An 18028-nucleotide genomic window follows, 5' to 3' on the forward strand; every position below is an offset into this window, starting at 1 on the left:
TTGAGATGGCTCCTTGCAGCACAAGACCCAGCTGATGAGATGGGTTCCAGGTGGAAGACAGCACCCAGGGACAGCTGGAAGACGCAGCATGGCCAAGAGAAGGCACCTGTCAACTTCAATGTAGCAGCAGATATGTCCTAATGCCAAGTATCCTGGGATGCTTCCTCAAAGTATTTTACTTTCTTCCATGAGAAACAGCAAAATCATTGCAGCATTCCAGACTCGATATTGAATTCTCCAAATTAAGGTCTCTCAACATTTCTTTCTTTTTGTCTGTCTCAGAACTAGGTCAGGTCGGGGGGAGTTCCCCCCGCCCCGGGTACCATGTAATCCCGATCTACCTGCTCCATGGTTGGATAGTCAGCGACTAAACCGTCTCCCCCACCTGCTTTGCCAGGTGAGGAGGGGGGTGTGGACCCCCAGCAGGACCAAAAACAAGACCTGTCAAAGGGCGGATGAGCTCTTAGCTAGCCAACGGCCATCCACACTTCAGTAGAATCAATCAATCAATCAATCAGTTTTATTCGTCACATTGTACATAAAGTGCAAGTGAAATGAATTTGTCAGCAGTGGTACAATGAAAAAGAACATACAAAAACACAATAAAAATTTAACACAAACATCCACCACAGCATTCATCACTGTGGTGGAAGGCACAGAAATTGGCCGGTCCTCCTCCATTTTCCCCCGTGGTCGGGACCTCAACCCTCCGCAGCTGTCACTGCGGGCGTCCAGATGTGCAGACAAGGTAAAAAGTCGAGGTAAGTCCTGAATCGGTGCCTCCCCACCGGAGACCGCGGCTTCACGTTGGTGTAGGCCACAGGCCGGTGGTCGAAGATTTAAAGTTCGCGCCGCAGCCAGAAGCACCGCGGACTGCAGGGCCGGCAGTCGAAGCTCCCCTAGAAGTTGCGATCACTGTGGTAGATAGCATTGCAAGGAATGATGATAGAGCACACACACCAAAATCCTGAACTTCCAGTGGCGGAAGTCCAAAGGAACTGGAGGACAGAGATGTGTGGTGTGTCCATCATCGTCCCCATTGGAAACCAGCACCACTGCATCATTAAAGGGGCTGTCCCACTTGGGCGACTTAATCTGCAAGTTTAAAAGATTGTCTTCAACCTTCAAACTCGCAGCATGGTCGACACGAGGTCCTAGGAGGTCCTATGAGGTCGCTGGAACTCTCCTACATGCTCGAGGGAAGTTCCCGAATACTCGTGGCATCAGCTAGGTCGCAGAAAATTTCAGCATGTTGAAAAATTTTCAGCGAGTAAAATTTGGTCGCCATGGTTCTTTTTAACTCGTAGTGCAGTGGGGTGGGGTCGCTATTTAGTTTCAGGCACTCAAGGGCAGCCATAGGCAGTCTCCTTCGCTGACCGGGCATTTTGATTGGCTCATTGAAGTTTTCAGGACCAAGGAAGACCTACCGGTAGGTTAAATGCCCGCTGAACTTTATTATACTTCTGCAAAAATGTCTCCACTCCTTCTCCCCGCCCTTCACCCCCCCCCCCCCACTTCCCTCCCCACTTCTCCCCCCCCACTTCTCCCCCCCACTTCTCCCCCCCACTTCTCCTCTCCCCCCCCACTTCTCCCCCCCACTTCTCCCCCCCACTTCTCCCCCCCACTTCTCCCCCCCCACTTCCCCCCCACTTCCCCCCCACTTCTCCCCCCCCCACTTCTCCTCTTTCCCCCCCACTTCTCCTCTTTCCCCCCCACTTCTCCTCTTTCACCCCCCACTTCTCCTCTTTCACCCCCCACTTCTCCCCCCCCACTTCTCCCCCCCCACTTCTCCTCTCCCCCCCCACTTCTCCCCCCCCACTTCTCCTCTCCCCCCCCACTTCTCCCCCCCACCTCTCCTCCCCCCCCACTTCCCCCCCACTGCCCCCCCACTTCTCCCCCACTTCTCCCCCCCACTTCTCCCCCCCCCACTTCTCCCCCCCCCCCTTCCCCCCCACTTCTCCCCCCCCACTTCTCCCTCCCCACTTCTCCTCTCCCCCCACTTCTCCCCCCCCACTTCTCCCTCCCACTTCTCCCCCCACTTCTCCCCACTTCTCCCCCCCCTTCCCCCCCCCCCCCCATCTCCCCCCCTTCCCCGCCCCCCCTTCTCCCACCTTCTCTCCCCTTCCCCCCCCCCCCCTCTGTGCTCTCTAAATGACTTACCGTTACTGTGCAGCCATTTACCTTCCTCTTCATTGTGGGTGTGAATTTCAGACAGTGCTCCCCCCGCTTTCCCTGGCCCCCACCTTCGCGATGTGTTTGTGTGTGTGTATGCGCGGTCGGTCGATCCAGCTTGAGGTTCGGTCGATCCAGCTCGCGGTTTCAACGCAGACGGTCGATCCAGTTCGAGGCTTTCCAGGCGAGTGCCCTCGAGCTTGAAAGACTGTGCGGCTCGGCTGGCGGAGCCGCTCCAGACCATTTTCAACCTGAGCCTCCAGTCAGGGAGGGTACCAGGTCTGTGGAAAACATCATGTCTCGTGCCGGTTCCCAAAGCAGGGCGGCCGACCGAGATCAACGACTACAGACCGGTGGCCCTTACATCCCATATCTTGAAAACAATGGAGCGGCTACTCATTCCTCTCATGAGACCACAAGTCCAGCACGCACTCGACCCACTACAGTTTGCATACCAGGAGAACATTGGGGTGGATGACGCAGTCCTCTACATGCTGCACCGGATCTACTCCTTTTTGGACAAACCCGGTGGCTATGTGAGGATTATGTTCTTCGACTTCTCAAGTGCGTTCAACACCATCCAACCCCTGATTCTGAATGACAAGCTTAAGAAGATGGGGGTGGATTCCACATTTATCTCCTGGATATACGACTACCTGACGGGGTCGACCACAGTTTGTCAAGCTGGGGGACAGTGTCTCTGGCACAGTGGTGTGCAATGTTGGAGCCCCACAGGGAACGGTTCTGGCCCCGTTCCTCTTCACCCTGTATACAGCAGACTTTAACTATAAGTCTGACACATGCCACGTACAGAAATATTCAGATGATACACCGATTGTGGCATGTGTAAGGAACGGGCAGGAGGAGGAATACAGGAACTTGACCAGTTCCTTTTGTGCCTGGAGTGAAGAGAACTGTCTCATCCTGAACACAACTAAGACTAAAGAGATGGTGGTTAACTTGTCAGGTCCAAGCTCCCCCTTCAGCCGGTCAACGCTGCAGGGGCTGACATTGAGGTGGTGCATACATATAAATACCTTGGAGTGCACCTTGATAACAAACTGGACTGGTCTGTCAACTCTGACTCCCTCTACAAAAAAGGCCAGAGCAGACTCTTTTTCCTCAGAAGGCTCAAATCCTTCAATGTGTGTAATGGCATGCTGCACATGTTTTACAACACTGTGGTTGCAAGTGTTATTTTCTACTGCTGTTGTCTGCTGGGGCAACAGCATTAGTGCAAAAAACAACAAGAAGCTGGTCAAACTGGTTAAACGAGCTAGCTCAGTGCTGGAGGGGAGAGTAGACTCTGGGATGGATGTGCTTGAGAGGCGTATGAGGCACAAGGTGCAGGTCATCCTGAAAAACCCGGGCATCCCCTCCATGTAATTCTGGAGAGTCAAAAGAGCACTCGGAACGGCAACCAGCTCCTCTCCCTGCCCTGTAGAACGGAGCGGTTCAGGAGATCCTTCACCCCTGCAGCCATTAGATTTTATAATTCGGACCGCTAGGCTGTAGGGGGATGCATTTTGCAATTTTTAATTTTTAACTGTTAATTATTGGTCTTTTTAAGTATTTATTGCTCTCAGGTAGTGTCCACATTGTATTCTATGTATTTTCTGTCTGCGTTCGTTTTGAATCTGTGGGTTTGTTGGTTGGGGGCTTCTGGACATCTGAATTTCCCTGAGGGGATCAATAAAGTATTTATTATTATTATTATTATTATTATTATTATTGAAGGTCGAAGACACTCTTCTTAACTCGCGGATTAGGTCACCCAAGTGATGATGATGAGAACTAGCCATTTCTGCATGACCTAATTTTTGCTCAATTTTTCTTCTTTGTTATTATCCTTGCTATTATCAACACATAATGGTGACAAAGAACATAATGTGCCTCCAACTGCTTCATTAACCCATTTGGTTTCACTCTATCAGAGATATCTCTTTGCTCTGCCCATTCCTCTCCAACCTTCTCTGCCCATAAAAACGTCCTCGTTTTCTCTCCTTCCTATCCTGTCAGATCTGAAATGTTACCTTTGTCTCCTTGCGTAGATGTTACCTGTTTCCAGTACTTCGTGTTATCATTTCAGATTACCAGCATCTGCAGTTTTCCTTTATTTTCAGCAAAATTCCTCTTTCCTTTGATATGGGTCACGTGCAAAGAAACATATACATTTCAATTCAATACTGATTTTGACTGTGTTGCCATTGTATTCGGGCTGCATATTTACAAAACGGTAACATGAGCCAAAGAACAGTTCATCATTTATGCTACATTTATGGGGGCATATTCTAGCAGAGTAACTAACATGCTAGCATTTTTTCTTTGAAAGTGATCTTGAATGTTAAGGATATATAACGGAATTCACAATCTATCTTGTTGTGGCCTTGAACTTTTTTATCTGTACTTTCTCTGCAGTTGAAACACTATATTATGTGCTTCATGTCCTTTCTCTTTTTGCACTACCTGTTTTGCTCATGTAAGCTATGATTATACTCGTGTATGGTATGATCTGTGTGGACAGTACAGTGGTGCAGTGGTAGAGTTGCTGCCGTACAGCTTCAGAGACCTGGGTTCGATCCTGACCTTGGGTAGTGTCTGTACAGAGTTCGTACAGTTATACATTCTCCCTGTGACTGCGTGGGTTTTCTCCAGGTGCTCTGGTTTCCTCCCACATTCCACAGGCATACAGGTTTATGTCAATTGGCTTCTGTAAATTGGCCCTAGTGTGTAGGAGAGAACTAATGTACGGGTGATCACTGGTCGGTGTAGACTCAGTGGGCCAAAGAGCATTTTTCTATGGTTTATCTCTAAACTTAACCAAAGCACACAAACAAAGCAAACCAAACAACATATTCCACCCTGTCTCAATATGTGACAATAATGAACCAATACCAATTTTCAGTTAATTATTAGAAATGGAACATAAATTGTGCAAATTGCAGATTTAATCTCAACCATTTCAGCATTCAAAGGATTGTTTTCTCTATCTGTAGACATACACAGAGCTCCAAGAAGTAGAAGTTAACACCAAAAAAGAACCAATTCTTTCAGTGTCTTCTAAGGAAGCCAGCACAAGACAATTGGATGAGTTAATAAGTGACCTTCAGGTAAGAATGAATGGTTGTCATCAATTTTCATGGGAATTATATTTGTACTTTTGGGTGAGGTGTTTGTGGACAGATATTTTCATTACATTGAAATGTTTGAAATTTCTGTTTGCTTCCTGGAAAAATGATGATCAATAATTAGCTCAAATTATTCAGCAACTCAATAATTGCAACTTGAAATTGCTGAAATGAAATATATATTTAGATTGCTTGGATTTTATTGGTGTTAGGCATCAAATTTGATTTATGTGTACCCAGCTCAAATGGAACCTTAGCAGCCAGCTTTTGTTTTATGAAGACAGTTCATTGGCTATATTTAAGAGGGGGTTAGATGTGGCCCTTGTGGCTAAAGGGATCAGGGGGTATGGAGAGAAGGCAGGTATAGGATACTGAGTTGGATGATCAGCCATGATCATATTGAATGGCGGTGATTCTATGTAAGAGATAGATCAGCGATGATTAAATGGTTGAATAGACTTGATGGGCTGAATGGCCTAATTCTTTATTCTATTACTAATGAAAATGTAGGCTATTTAGGACTAAGATGAGGAGATATTTATGCAAATTATGTTAAATCATTGGAATTCCTTATCTTGGTCTATTGTGAAGCCTTAGCCAATAAGTTCAGTCAAAAGTAAGATTGATCAATTTCTGGGTATCATGTGAATCGATTGATATGTGGAGTGCGAGGGAATGATGCCGAGATAGAAGCTGAACCATGAACTTGTTGAAATCTACAGCAGACTTAAAAGATTAGATTGCCTTCTCCTTCTTGTGTCTTATAAAGACCATCTTTCAGTTGAGAACCTGTTCAGTTCAATGCCCTATCAACTAATTTACATATCCTGGGTAGAGTTGATAACATTTGCATTTTTGATTAGATATCCTATATTTAGAAATTCCCTGCTTGTGCAATGCCATCTTGTTTGGTACAACTATCCCCACCTGGAAATATCAAATCCTGAACAGGTACAGCGAGTACAAGCCGAGTCTATCCAGTCTTTCTTCATATGAAAGTCCTGACATCCCAGGAATCAGCCTGGTGAACCTTCTCTGTACTCCCTCTATGTCAAGAATGTCTTTCCTCAGATTTGGAGACCAAAACTGTACGCAATACTCCAGGTGTGGTCTCACCAAGACCCTGTACAACTGCAGTAGAACCTTCCTGCTCCTATACTCAAATCCTTTTGCTATGAATGCTAACATACCATTCACTTTCTTCACTGCCTGCTGCACCTGCATGCCTACTTTCAATGACTGGTGTACCATGACCCCAAGGTCTCGTTGCATCTCCCCTTTTCCTAATCGGCCACCATTTAGATAATAGTCTACTTTCCTGTTATCAGTGGATAACCTCACATTTATCCACATTATACTGCATCTGCCATGCATTTGCCCACTCACCCAGCCTATCCAAGTCACCTTGCAGCCTCCTAGCATCCTCCTCACAGCTAACACTGCCCTCCAGCTTTGTGTCATCCAACATGGAGATGTTGCATTCAATTCCCTCGACCAAATCATTAATATATATTGTAAATAGCTGGGGTCCCAGCACTGAGCCTTCCGGTACCCCACTAGTCACTGCCTGCCATTCTGAAAAGGACCCGTTTACTTCTATTCTTTGCTACTGTTTGCCAGCCAGTTCTCTATCCACGTTAATACTGAACCCCCAAAACCGTGTGCTTTAAGTTTGTATATTAATCTCTTATGTGGGACCTTGTCGAACCTCATTCTCATGCCTTCTCCCCATAACCTCTAACACCTGTATTAAATAAGCATCTATCTAACTGTGCCTTGAAAATATCCACTGACTTGGCCTCCACAGCCTTCTGTGGCAAAGAACTCCACAGATTCACCACCCTCTGACTAAAGACATTTCTCCTCATCTCCTTCCTAAAAGAACGTCCTTTAATTCTGAGGCTACAACCTCAAGTCCTAGACTCTGCCACTAGTGGAAACATCCTCCCCACATCCACTCTATCCAAGCCTTTCACTATTCTGTATGTTTCAATGAGGTCCTTCTCATTCTTCTAAACTCCAGAGAGTGCAGGCCCAGTGCTGACAAACACTCATCATAGATTGACCTACTCATTCCTGAGATCATTCTTGTTCACCACCTCTGGACCCTCTCAAGAGCCAGCACATCCTTCCTCAGATATTGTGCCTAAAATTGCTCACAATATTCCAAATGCGACCTTACCAGCACCGTATAGAGCCTCAGCATTGCATGTCTGTTTTTCTACACTATATCAGCGCCTTTGAAATAAATTGAGTTCTTTCTTTACTATCGATTCGACGCAGATTAACTTTTTGGAAATCCTGCACCAACACTCACAGGTCCCTTTGCACCTCCGATTTTTGGATTCTCTCCCCATTTAGAAAATAGTCTACACCTTTATTGCTACTACCAAAATGCATAACTCCACACTTTGCTACACCATATTCCATCCGCCAGTCCTCTGCCCACTCTCCCAACCTGTCCAAGTTCTTCTGCAGAGTCCCTGCTTTCTCTACACTATCTACCCTTCCATCTATTTTCGTATCATCCGCAAACTTGGCCACAAAGCCTTCAATCCCCTCGTCCAAATCATTAATATACAACGTGAAGAGTAGCGGCCCCAGCACTGACTCCTGCTCATCTCCGCTAGTCACTTGCAGCCAACTAGAACCCCCCCTTTATTGCTGATCTTTGTCTTCTGCCATCCAGCCAACCTGCTATCCTGCTATCTGCCCTTTGATACCGTGGGCTCTCATCTTCCTTAGCAGTCTCACGTGTGGTACCTTATCAGAGGCTTTCTGAATATCTAAGTAAACAACATCCATTGTCTGTCCTGCTATTTACTTATTCGAAGAATTCCAGCAAATTAGTCAAGCAAGACCTCCCCTTCACAAAGCCATGCTGACTTTGGCCTATTTTATCGTGAACTTCTAAGTACTCCGTATCCTCATCCTTTATAATGAGCTCTCAAATCTTACAAACCACTGAAGTCAGACCAACTGGCCTATAGTTCCCGCTATTCTGCTTTGCTCCCTTCTTGTGCAGCGGGGTAATATTTTAATTCAGTGACTGTAACCATCAGGTTCTAGAGCCGCAAACATTATGTTTTCAAAAAATATAGTTAAGCTGAACATGTTAATGCTGGTTAACAAATACTTTTAAACACATTAAGATGAATGTTGGTGGCCAATTCTTAGTCTGCTGGAGGATCCTGAACAGAGCCAACACTGTCACCTGGTCTATTCATTCAAAGCCAAGGCAGCTATGCCTAAAGAAGGAATTAGGGTCCACAACATGCACTGTGGTGATTTGCCTCGGCTACAACACCAGCTCTCAAAATTGCAACCTCTACACAAAAAAGGGCAAGGTCAGTAATACTGGGGATCATCACCAGGAATAGGTTTTCCAAGTCGCCCACCATCCTGATTTGGAAATAAATTATTGCCACCGAGTCTAATTCCTGTGACCCTTTCCTGAAGTGCACTGTGGTTGTACCTACAATTGTACCTGGTTTGGTCTATTGAGTACAGTTTCCTCCTACTCCCCAAAGGTGGACTGGTTAATGCGTTACTTTGTTGCTGTAAATTACTCCTAGTGTAGGTCCCTGGTGGAAACACTAGGTAGAGAGATGCAAGGGTGATGCTCATGAACATAAGTTACAAGGAAATAAATGGGGAAATGCGATTGCGCTGAGAACTTGCAGAGATTTTATGGACCAATTAATGTCCTAAGTCAAGATCAAATAATATGAAACTACAAATTTCCAAACATTAATGCTCCGTTATTCTACACCACCCAGCAATGGAGATACCATATAAAAAGGTGAATTTAAGACATTGAAAATTGCCTCTGAGAATGTTTTGCATTGATCGAATGAACTTGGAATGATGCATTTGTGCTGCTTTTGTTAAACTTGGTAATCTTGTTTTTCGGAGGGATAGCTATCAATGATTTTTTAATATATGTGCTTGGTGCCAGGCTGATTTGGAAAATGGCCTCGCGGATGGTCAGGTGCTTGAACGTCACCAGCAGTTTGGATGGAATGATTTTGAAGTGGATAAGCCAGAACCAATTTGGAAGAAGTACCTTGGCCAGGTATTACCTCCTGTTCATTTGACAAAACAAGCTTGAAAATAAAGATGCTGCTTGACCTTCAGTATAATTTTGATGTTGGGTTCATTATGATTTTTATTCTTCAATTTTGTGAGCACAGGATGTGGATTTTATTTAGCTGTATCATCTCCTACAGCTTCCTCTGGCATTTCATTTCAGATACAGACTACCTTCTGAGTGGAAAAAGTTGCTCCTGAGAGCCCACTTAAATCTCTCCCCTCTCGACGTTAACCTATGCCCTATAGTTTTAGAATCCTCTACTCTGGGGGAAAAAACGACTGTGCCCATTCACCTTATCCATGCATCTTTTTCAAATTTGATGACATATTTTGTTTCTCTGGCACAACTGATGTGTTGGTCATCAAAGTGTTTGCCACAAGATAAAGAAAATGACCATATTTAATCTGAACACATGGAAACTTAAAATTCTGCAATTTGTTCCAAACTGCTTTTTTTATAAAGATTTATGAATACTCTGATTTAAAATTGTTGTACTTCTGGAGGCAATGTTGCTGATCCCATTCAAGGATGAATCAAAATGGTGCCATTCTGTAAACTCTTTGCTATGCAAATTGGAAGAGCTTTTAATGTGAGTAAAATATTGATTTGCTTTCATGACAATTTTCTGTCGATTAAAATAATCTGTGCTAAGGTGTGTGAGTACTCAAGCAAGCACAGGCATAAAGGAATTGGAAATTATCAGTTACTCGTATTGATTCTATGTTGTTGAGTGTTTAACTAAGATCTTAATCCATTCTTGTATAACCTTGGTCCTTTATGTACCATGTATTTTCCTGTATTATGACATGTTTTGCTTCTCTGGCACAATTGATGCATTGTTCATTAAGGTGTTTGTCACGAGAGAAAGCGAATGATCATATCGCTTTTCAACTTTTTATCAAGCTAATGATGTTTAAACTTGAGCTCTTACATTTCATCCAAATGCATGGAAAATTAAAATGCTGGAACTTGTTCAGAACTGCCAGATGTTCAGTAATTACCCAGATGTGCACCATGATTGGAATCCAGTGGTGGAGCACAAACTTACCAATTTCTTCATGAACTGAATGTGGCATCTACCAACTAAACCTCAGCTTTGTTAGAGCTGGCACAAGGTTCTTGGAATGAATAGGATCAGCTGCCAGACAGAACACAGAGAATAAGCTATGTTGCCTTAATTATATTTGCTTCAATATTTTAAATTGTCAGTCTTTTGTATAATTCATATGTCCTAATTTTTTTTTTTAAGCATTTGATAGTTTTGAGAGTTTCAAAATTATTTTAATGGAATCAAATGGAGCAGCATGGTGGCGCAGCGGTAGAGTTGCTGCCTTACAGCACCAGAGACCCGGGTTTGACCTGTACGGACTTTGTACATTCTCCCTGAGACCGCATGGAGCACACTCCAGATATGTACAGGATTGTAGGTTAACTGGCTTTGGTAAACACTGTAAATTGTCAATAATTTGTACGATAGTGCTAGTGTACGGGGATCGCTGGTCGGTGGAGACTCAGTTGCCGAAGGGCCTGTTTCCACGCTAAATCTCTCTCAGCTCTAAACTCTAAATACACACACAATGGACAATTTACAATTATACAAAGCCAATTAACCTACAAACCCTTACATATCTGGTGTGGGAGGAAACCAGAGATCCTGGGGAAAACCTACGCAGGTCACTGGGCGAAAGTACAAACTCTGTACAGACAGCACCTGTAGTCAGAATCGAACTCTGGTCTCTGGTGCTGTAAGACAGCAACTCTACCGCTGTGCCACCGTGCCGCCCTGTGATAAGTTGCAATAAGTTGAAATATTAATATGTTTATAAGTATATATATATATATTTATTCCTCATCATTTTTTTCTTTCAATCTTAGTTCAAGGATCCCCTGATTCTGTTGCTTTTGGCTTCTGCGGTTATTAGTGTTATCACTAACGAGATTGAAGATGCAGTGAGCATAACAGTGGTACATAAAATTATGTGTCATTCAATTGTCAGTAATTAAACAGTAATTGTTAGTAATTAATAATAATACTTCTATAACGTTTTATGGGGTGGGGGAATCAGCTGAAAGAACATGTACAGATGGTGGATTTTAATTGAGTTTTTGGTCATTGGTGACATCCATTAGCAGATATTGGGAATTTATTGATCTCATAAATGAATGTCAAGAATAATTGGTTAGATTCTCTCTTGCTGGAGGTGATCATTGCCTCTGTTGCATGTATGTTATCTGGTGAATTATCAGTGCAAACCTGAATGTTATTTAGATCTTTCCACTGCAGCTGTGGATTTGCATCGTTTGCTGAAAAGTTGCAAATGATACTGGTAATTTTTTTCCACCCATTTATTTTCAAAAGGGAAAATGTATTCATTAAAGCAAACAGGAGATGCTGGATATGTTTTATTTATTTACTTGAAGCTACTTCCAAAAAGGGTAAAAGTCCTCAATATTTGCTGGTGGAACCAAGGAAATGCAGATGCTGGTTTACGCAAATGACTCAAAGTGCTGGAGTAACTCAGTGGGGCAGGCAGTAACTGGAGAAAATGGATAGGTCACGTAGATGGTGAAGAGATATTTTGCTTAGTTAATTTTGTTGTAAATTTTAGCCTGGTCCTGGGAACTCAGAGTGGATTTCTCATAAAATAAGGATGAAATATGATCTCTGAGTTTTGAAAGCGAAATGCTGCTCAAGAAAGATCTTTCAAAATCTCTGAAAATTCAAGGGTAGGAGATTAGCTAAAGGGCATTGATTATTTAAAAAATGGGCAAAGGGTGAGGGAAATGCATAGATGTGTTAATTTTTAATAAAATGTGAGACATTCTTCAAGGAATAATTGCAGGTTACAAGAAAGAATTAAATGGAATGGAATGCTCTTTAAAGGTGGTTGCACCAAATTACATGCCTTTATATAAAATAAAATTTCCAGGATGTGCATACTGTAAGCAAAGCCAGCATTTATTGTCCATTATTAAGTGCTCGTGAGAAGAATTTGTGTTGAATGCTGCCATGAACCACCACTATTGAAGACTCACACAATGCTATTAGAGAAGGAGATGAGGAATTAGACCCAGGGCAATGACAGTGAAGGATTAAAGATATATTTCCAAGTTTTTTTCCACACTTCCTGAGGTCATAAGTTCATAAGTTATAGGAGCAGAATTAAGCCATTCGGCCCATCAACTTTACTCCGCCATTCAATCGTGACTGATCTATCTTTCCCCCTCAACCGCATTCTCCTGCCTTTTCCCTATGACCCTAACACCTGTGATAATCAAGGATCTATCAATTTCCACCTTAAAGATATCCATTGACTTGGCCTCCACAGTTTAAGAAACATTTAGACAGGTACATGGATAGTATCGGTTTGGTGGGATATAAGCCAAACGCAGGCAGGTGGGATTAATGTAGACGGGACATGTTGGCCGGTGTGGGCAAGTTGGGCCAACAGGCCTGTTTGCACACTGTATAACTCTATGACTCTATTCCGTTTCTCCAGAGATGCTGCCTGGCCCGCTGAGTTATTCCAGCATTTTGTTTCTATTAATTACCATATCAGGATGGTCTGACACCTTGGGAAGACATTATTTGATGGTCTTCTCATGCACTTATTGCCCTTATTTGTCTTGGAGGAAAAGGCCATGAGCTTAGGTTGTGCTGTCAGAATAGACTGAGGGAGTAGCCATTGCGAGACACAGCATGGAAATTGGCCCCGTTGGATCAACACTGACTGTCACCAACTGATTTACACTAATCCTACAATAATAACATTTTTTTATTTGCCACACATTCTCATCAACTCGCCCAAGATTGTACCACTCATGTGCGTACCAAGAGCAATTAATAGTGGCCAAATGGTGGGGAAGTCAGCACCCATGGCTGGGCAGTGTTTGCCAATTTTTGCAGTTTTCTTTGTTCCTGAGTATTCGAGTTGCCGCTCCTGGCCGTGATGCAACCAGTCAATATGTTCTCAACTGTTCACCTGTAGACCACACTGAATTTCTTGAGACAACATTGGGTCAAATGCTGTCTTGATGTCAAGGATGGTCTCTGTCACTTTGTCTCTGGAATTCAGCTCATTGCTCCATGTTTGGACCATGGCCGTGATGGGTTCTGGAGTAAAGTGGTTGTGGTAACTCCAAACAGGGCATTAGTGAGTTGGTACATGACAGAATTGTCAATAAACCTTCCATCACTTTGCTGATGATGGAGAGCAGACTGACTAGGCAGCAATTAGCATGTTTGGATTTGCCTTGCTTTTGATGAACAGGATATAGCTGGACTATTTTCCGCCATGCTGGGCAAGTTCCAATGTTGTATCTATATTGGAACAGGTTGGCCAGAGGCACAATAGTTCTGGAGTGCATGTCTTCAGTATGACAGCAAAGGCACCATAGCCTTTGCAGTCTCCAATGCTCTCAACTGTTTTATAATGAGACTTGAAGTGTGTCAAATTGATTGGAGACTGGATGTGAATACTGAGATATCGAAATGGTTCCACAGATTCACCACCCTCCGACTAAAGAAATTCCTCCTCGTCTCCTTCCTAAAGGAGCATTCTTTAATTCTGAGGCTATGACCTTTGGTTTTGGACTCTCCCACCAGTGGAAACATCCTCCCCACATCGACTCTATCCAGGCCTTTCACTATTCGGTAACTTTCAATGAGGTCCTTCCCTCATCATTCTAAACTCCAGCGAGTACAGGCCCAGTGCCGTCAAACACTCAACATATGGTAAACTACACATTCTTGGGATCATTCTTGTAAACCTCTGGAACCTCTCCAGTGCCAGCACACCTATCCTCAGATATGGGGCCCAAAATTGCTCACAACACTCCAAATGCAGCCTGACCAATGCCTTATAAATCCTCAGCGTTACATCCCTGTTCTTGTATTCGAGTCCTCTTAAAATAAATGCTAGCATGGGAAGATTGAGGCACAGGTCTGTTGGTGAAATTGCAATAGACCCATATAACTTAAAGAGAACTTGACTGTAGACAGTTCCAAGCCAGATTCCATGGCCTCAAAGCCAATTAAGCAGCCTTTGCAAAGATATATATTTTTAAGTAAATTGCCTACAATTTACAAAAATGCTCTAATATAAGGAAGAATTTCTAGAACAGACTTTTTCTGATTGAACATCTGATTCAAAATTCATTTTGAGCTATTTGAATGGGAAAAAGTGGGGTTTAGAGAGCTCAGGGTATCTCTTGTGCCCTGGTCAAAGCATGGCTAAACATAAAGAAGTTTCCTTTGTGAAATGATGTATATATTTTAATTTACTCCCAATAATTTTATAATTTTCATCTTTGCAGGCTATAGTAATTGTGGTCACGGTTGCCTTTGTGCAGGTAAATTATTTGTTTAGTAGCAATCTGTACAAAATTAATGGCATAGCATCCAGAAGTGTAGCTTAAAAACATATTTGTTTTTTCCAGGAGTACCATTCTGAAAAGTCTGTACAAGAGCTAGGCAAACTAATCCCTCCAGAATGTAACTGGTAAGTGCCACCTTACAATACAAATTTATTGTCATTTGAGCCCCAGTGAGACTCAAACGAAATTTTGTTTCCACAGCCATACAAACAAAAACAATGTCCTACACACATACACACAATTAAGTTCACACAAACATCCATCACAGTGAACCCACTGTGATGGAAGGCAAAGTCTTTTCTCTTCCCTGCTCTCAATTTCTCTCCCGATGTCCAAGCCCCAGGCGGGCGATGATAAGTCCCACGGCCATTTTAGGCCGCGCGGGGCGATTTACGGCCCCGCTCCCGGTCTGAAAGTACAAGGTCGGAGCCCCAGCGTGCGATGGTGAGTCCCACGGCCATGAAGCCGCGCCAGGTGATGTACGGTCCCGGTCCGGGTCGTTCCAACCCCGCGACACGGGCTGGAGAAGTCGCGTTGCGGGAGCTCCGGGAAGCGGTCTCTACCACCCCCCGGACCCGCGAGCTCCCGATGTCCCAGTCCACCGGACCTGCGGATGCGTTGCTGGAGCCTCCGAGCCTCAGGAGTTGAGTCGCAGCAGCGAGTCACCACCGCTCCCCACGCTCCGAGGCCGGCCACGATGGTGAGTAGTCCGCAGATCCGCAGTCTCCCGAGCCCCCGGGTCGTTCAGGTTGGAGGCCGCTCCACGGTGCTAGGCCCCAACGACAACAGAGACCCGACAGGGAAAAGGTCGGGTCTCCCGAACAGGGAAGAGATTTAAAACGGTTTCCCCCTCCCCCCCGCCCCCGCCCCCCACATATACACATTTAAAACCAAGCTTAAAAAAACACAAACACTACATTTAACTAGACAAAAATTAAAAAAAAGACAGACAGGCTGTAGGAGCCGCTGCAACGAGTCGCGCCGCCACCAGGAATATCTAGATATCTAGCACAAGAAACATTGCAAAGAAAAATAATTTAGGGTCTCGACCTGAAACGTCACCCATTCCTTCTCTCCAGGGATGCTGCCTGTCCCGCTGAGTTACTCCAGCTTTTTGTGTCTATCAAAGGAATTCCTTAGTTTAGTTTAGTGTAGAGATACAGTGTGGAAACAGGTTCTTTGGCCCACTGCCCACGCTGATCACTGATCACCCATATACTAGTTCCATGACCTACACACCAAGGGCAATTTACAGAAGACAATTAACCTACAAACCTGTATGTCTTTAGAATGTGGGTGGAAACAGAGCACCCGGGGAAAACCCATGCAACCACAAGGAGAACGCACAAACTCTGCACAGACAGCACCCGTAGTCATGATCGAACCCAGGTCTCTGGCGCTGTGAGGCAGCAGCTCTACCACCGCACCGCTGTGCCACCCTTAGGAGGAGATGACAAACTTCTGGAGGAATCCAACTGGTCAGGCAGCAACTGTTCAAGAGGAATGGTCAATGTTTCAGGTCGAGACCATGCATCAGGACTAAGAGTGTAGAGAGGAAGTGACCAGTAAAGTTGAGGGGAAGGGGAGGTGAAGCATAGGTTGGCAGATGATGGGTGGAACAAGGTGAGGAGAGAGATGAGCGGCAGCTGGGGGTGGGAGGAGGTGGGGTGAAGGTGTTACACAGTGATAGGTGGGTGATAGATACAGATAAGGAGAGAGAGAGGAAAAGAGTGAATGGAGTTAGGGGAAGAATAGAGGTAGAGCCAGAAGCTGCAAGGGGATAAATGGAGACTCAAGAAACTGAGGATACTAGAATCTGATAAGTAAGGAAGGTGTTAAGGAGAAGCAGATAAAGGAAGGGCGATGGGTAGATGGAACTAGTTGGAGGAACAGATAAGGGACCACATAGGCATGAGGCGTGGGTGATGAGCTGGAAACTGGTTGGGGGAGGGGAACAACACAAGTGATAAGGGGCTTGGGGGTGTCATGTTTGGACAAATGATCCACCTTGGTGTGAGAACCGGGATGGATCAGAAGGAAAGAGAAAGGAGTACAAGGGGTGCTCGAAAATTAATTGCTCACATCATTGTAGACTGCCCTGGTGGAATGTGAAAGCTCCTCGCACTCTGTTACTGTAATTTCTAATCCACAGCAGGAAATCAATTTGTGGATGTTAACGGGATGTACTGTGCAACGATGGATTGCGGCCCGTGCAAGGGAATTCTTAACAATAAATTTCCAAAGTATAAGAAAGAGCAATGAAAGGAGTAAAAAATAAATGTTAATGGTGCTGTATCTGAAGAGAGTAGCTGATAACATTGGTGTGGCTGTTCTCTCATTTGTAGTATCCGTGGAGGAAAGGTGGCACACCTGCCAGCGAGGGAACTTGTGCTGGGTGACACCGTGTGCATTTCCATTGGAGATCGAGTCCCTGCAGATATCAGACTGTTTGAGGTTTGTTGCATTTGGAGTTAAGAACGTAAGAAAATATGATAGGATTTGCCACCCACTGCATACTTCCACCAATTGGTTAGGTAATAGCTGATGTTTTTGTATTCAGAAGAAATATCAATTAATCATACCCTATCTACTACGCATATTCTTACAGCAAATATCATTTCTTTTATTTGCTTTGTTTTACAGTTTTTACTTAAGACAAAGGTTAAAAAAAATTGATTTCCTCTTGAGTAATGGGTCTGTTGAACAGAGTTTACAATATGTAGTAAAGAGGCTGTATCGCAACAAGGAGTTCAGATGGAAATTAAAAAATTAAGATTTGCCCACCTTTTAAAATTTATTATACACTCACATGACTTTATTTCTTTGCTACTAATAAGGTGGCACAATCGTGCAGCAATAGAGCTGCTGATTTACAGTGCCAGAGACTCTGGTTTGATCCTGACTACGGGTGCTGTCTGTACGGAGTTTGTACATTCTCCCTGTGATTGTATTCCTCCTCCACTCCCAAGATGTGCAAGTTCGCAGGTTGTTGGGCTTCAGTTTATAAAAAATTGTAAATTGTCCCTGGTGTGCAGGATAGTGTCAGTGTATGGGGTAATCGCTGGTCGGCGCAGACTCAGTGGGCTGAAGGGCTTGTTTCCGCAGTGTATCTCTAAAGTTTAAAGTCTAAATATGTACTTCAGCAAATGCCATCAACTGAACATCATGGAGAATAGTCTTAATAGATATAAGTGACTATTTTAAAACAAGAATTGAACAAAGCAGTGAGTCATGACACTCATTCATTTGTAGTGCTCTG

The 18028-nt window shown here is 44.1% G+C and overlaps 1 protein-coding gene across 1 annotated transcript in view; it reads left to right on the plus strand.

The window, feature by feature from the left end:
* atp2c2 (ATPase secretory pathway Ca2+ transporting 2) overlaps positions 1–18028 on the plus strand; it is a 70924-nt gene that overhangs the window by 15562 nt on the left and 37334 nt on the right. The window contains exons 2-7 of the mRNA XM_033035784.1: positions 5169–5282; positions 9259–9375; positions 11269–11358; positions 14710–14745; positions 14833–14894; positions 17115–17223. Of these exons, the coding sequence (XP_032891675.1) occupies positions 5169–5282; positions 9259–9375; positions 11269–11358; positions 14710–14745; positions 14833–14894; positions 17115–17223 (528 nt within the window). The remainder of the gene's footprint in view (positions 1–5168; positions 5283–9258; positions 9376–11268; positions 11359–14709; positions 14746–14832; positions 14895–17114; positions 17224–18028) is intronic.

The sequence above is a fragment of the Amblyraja radiata genome, chromosome 17, assembly GCF_010909765.2.
Source record: "Amblyraja radiata isolate CabotCenter1 chromosome 17, sAmbRad1.1.pri, whole genome shotgun sequence".
NCBI classification, from domain to species: Eukaryota; Metazoa; Chordata; class Chondrichthyes; order Rajiformes; family Rajidae; genus Amblyraja; species Amblyraja radiata.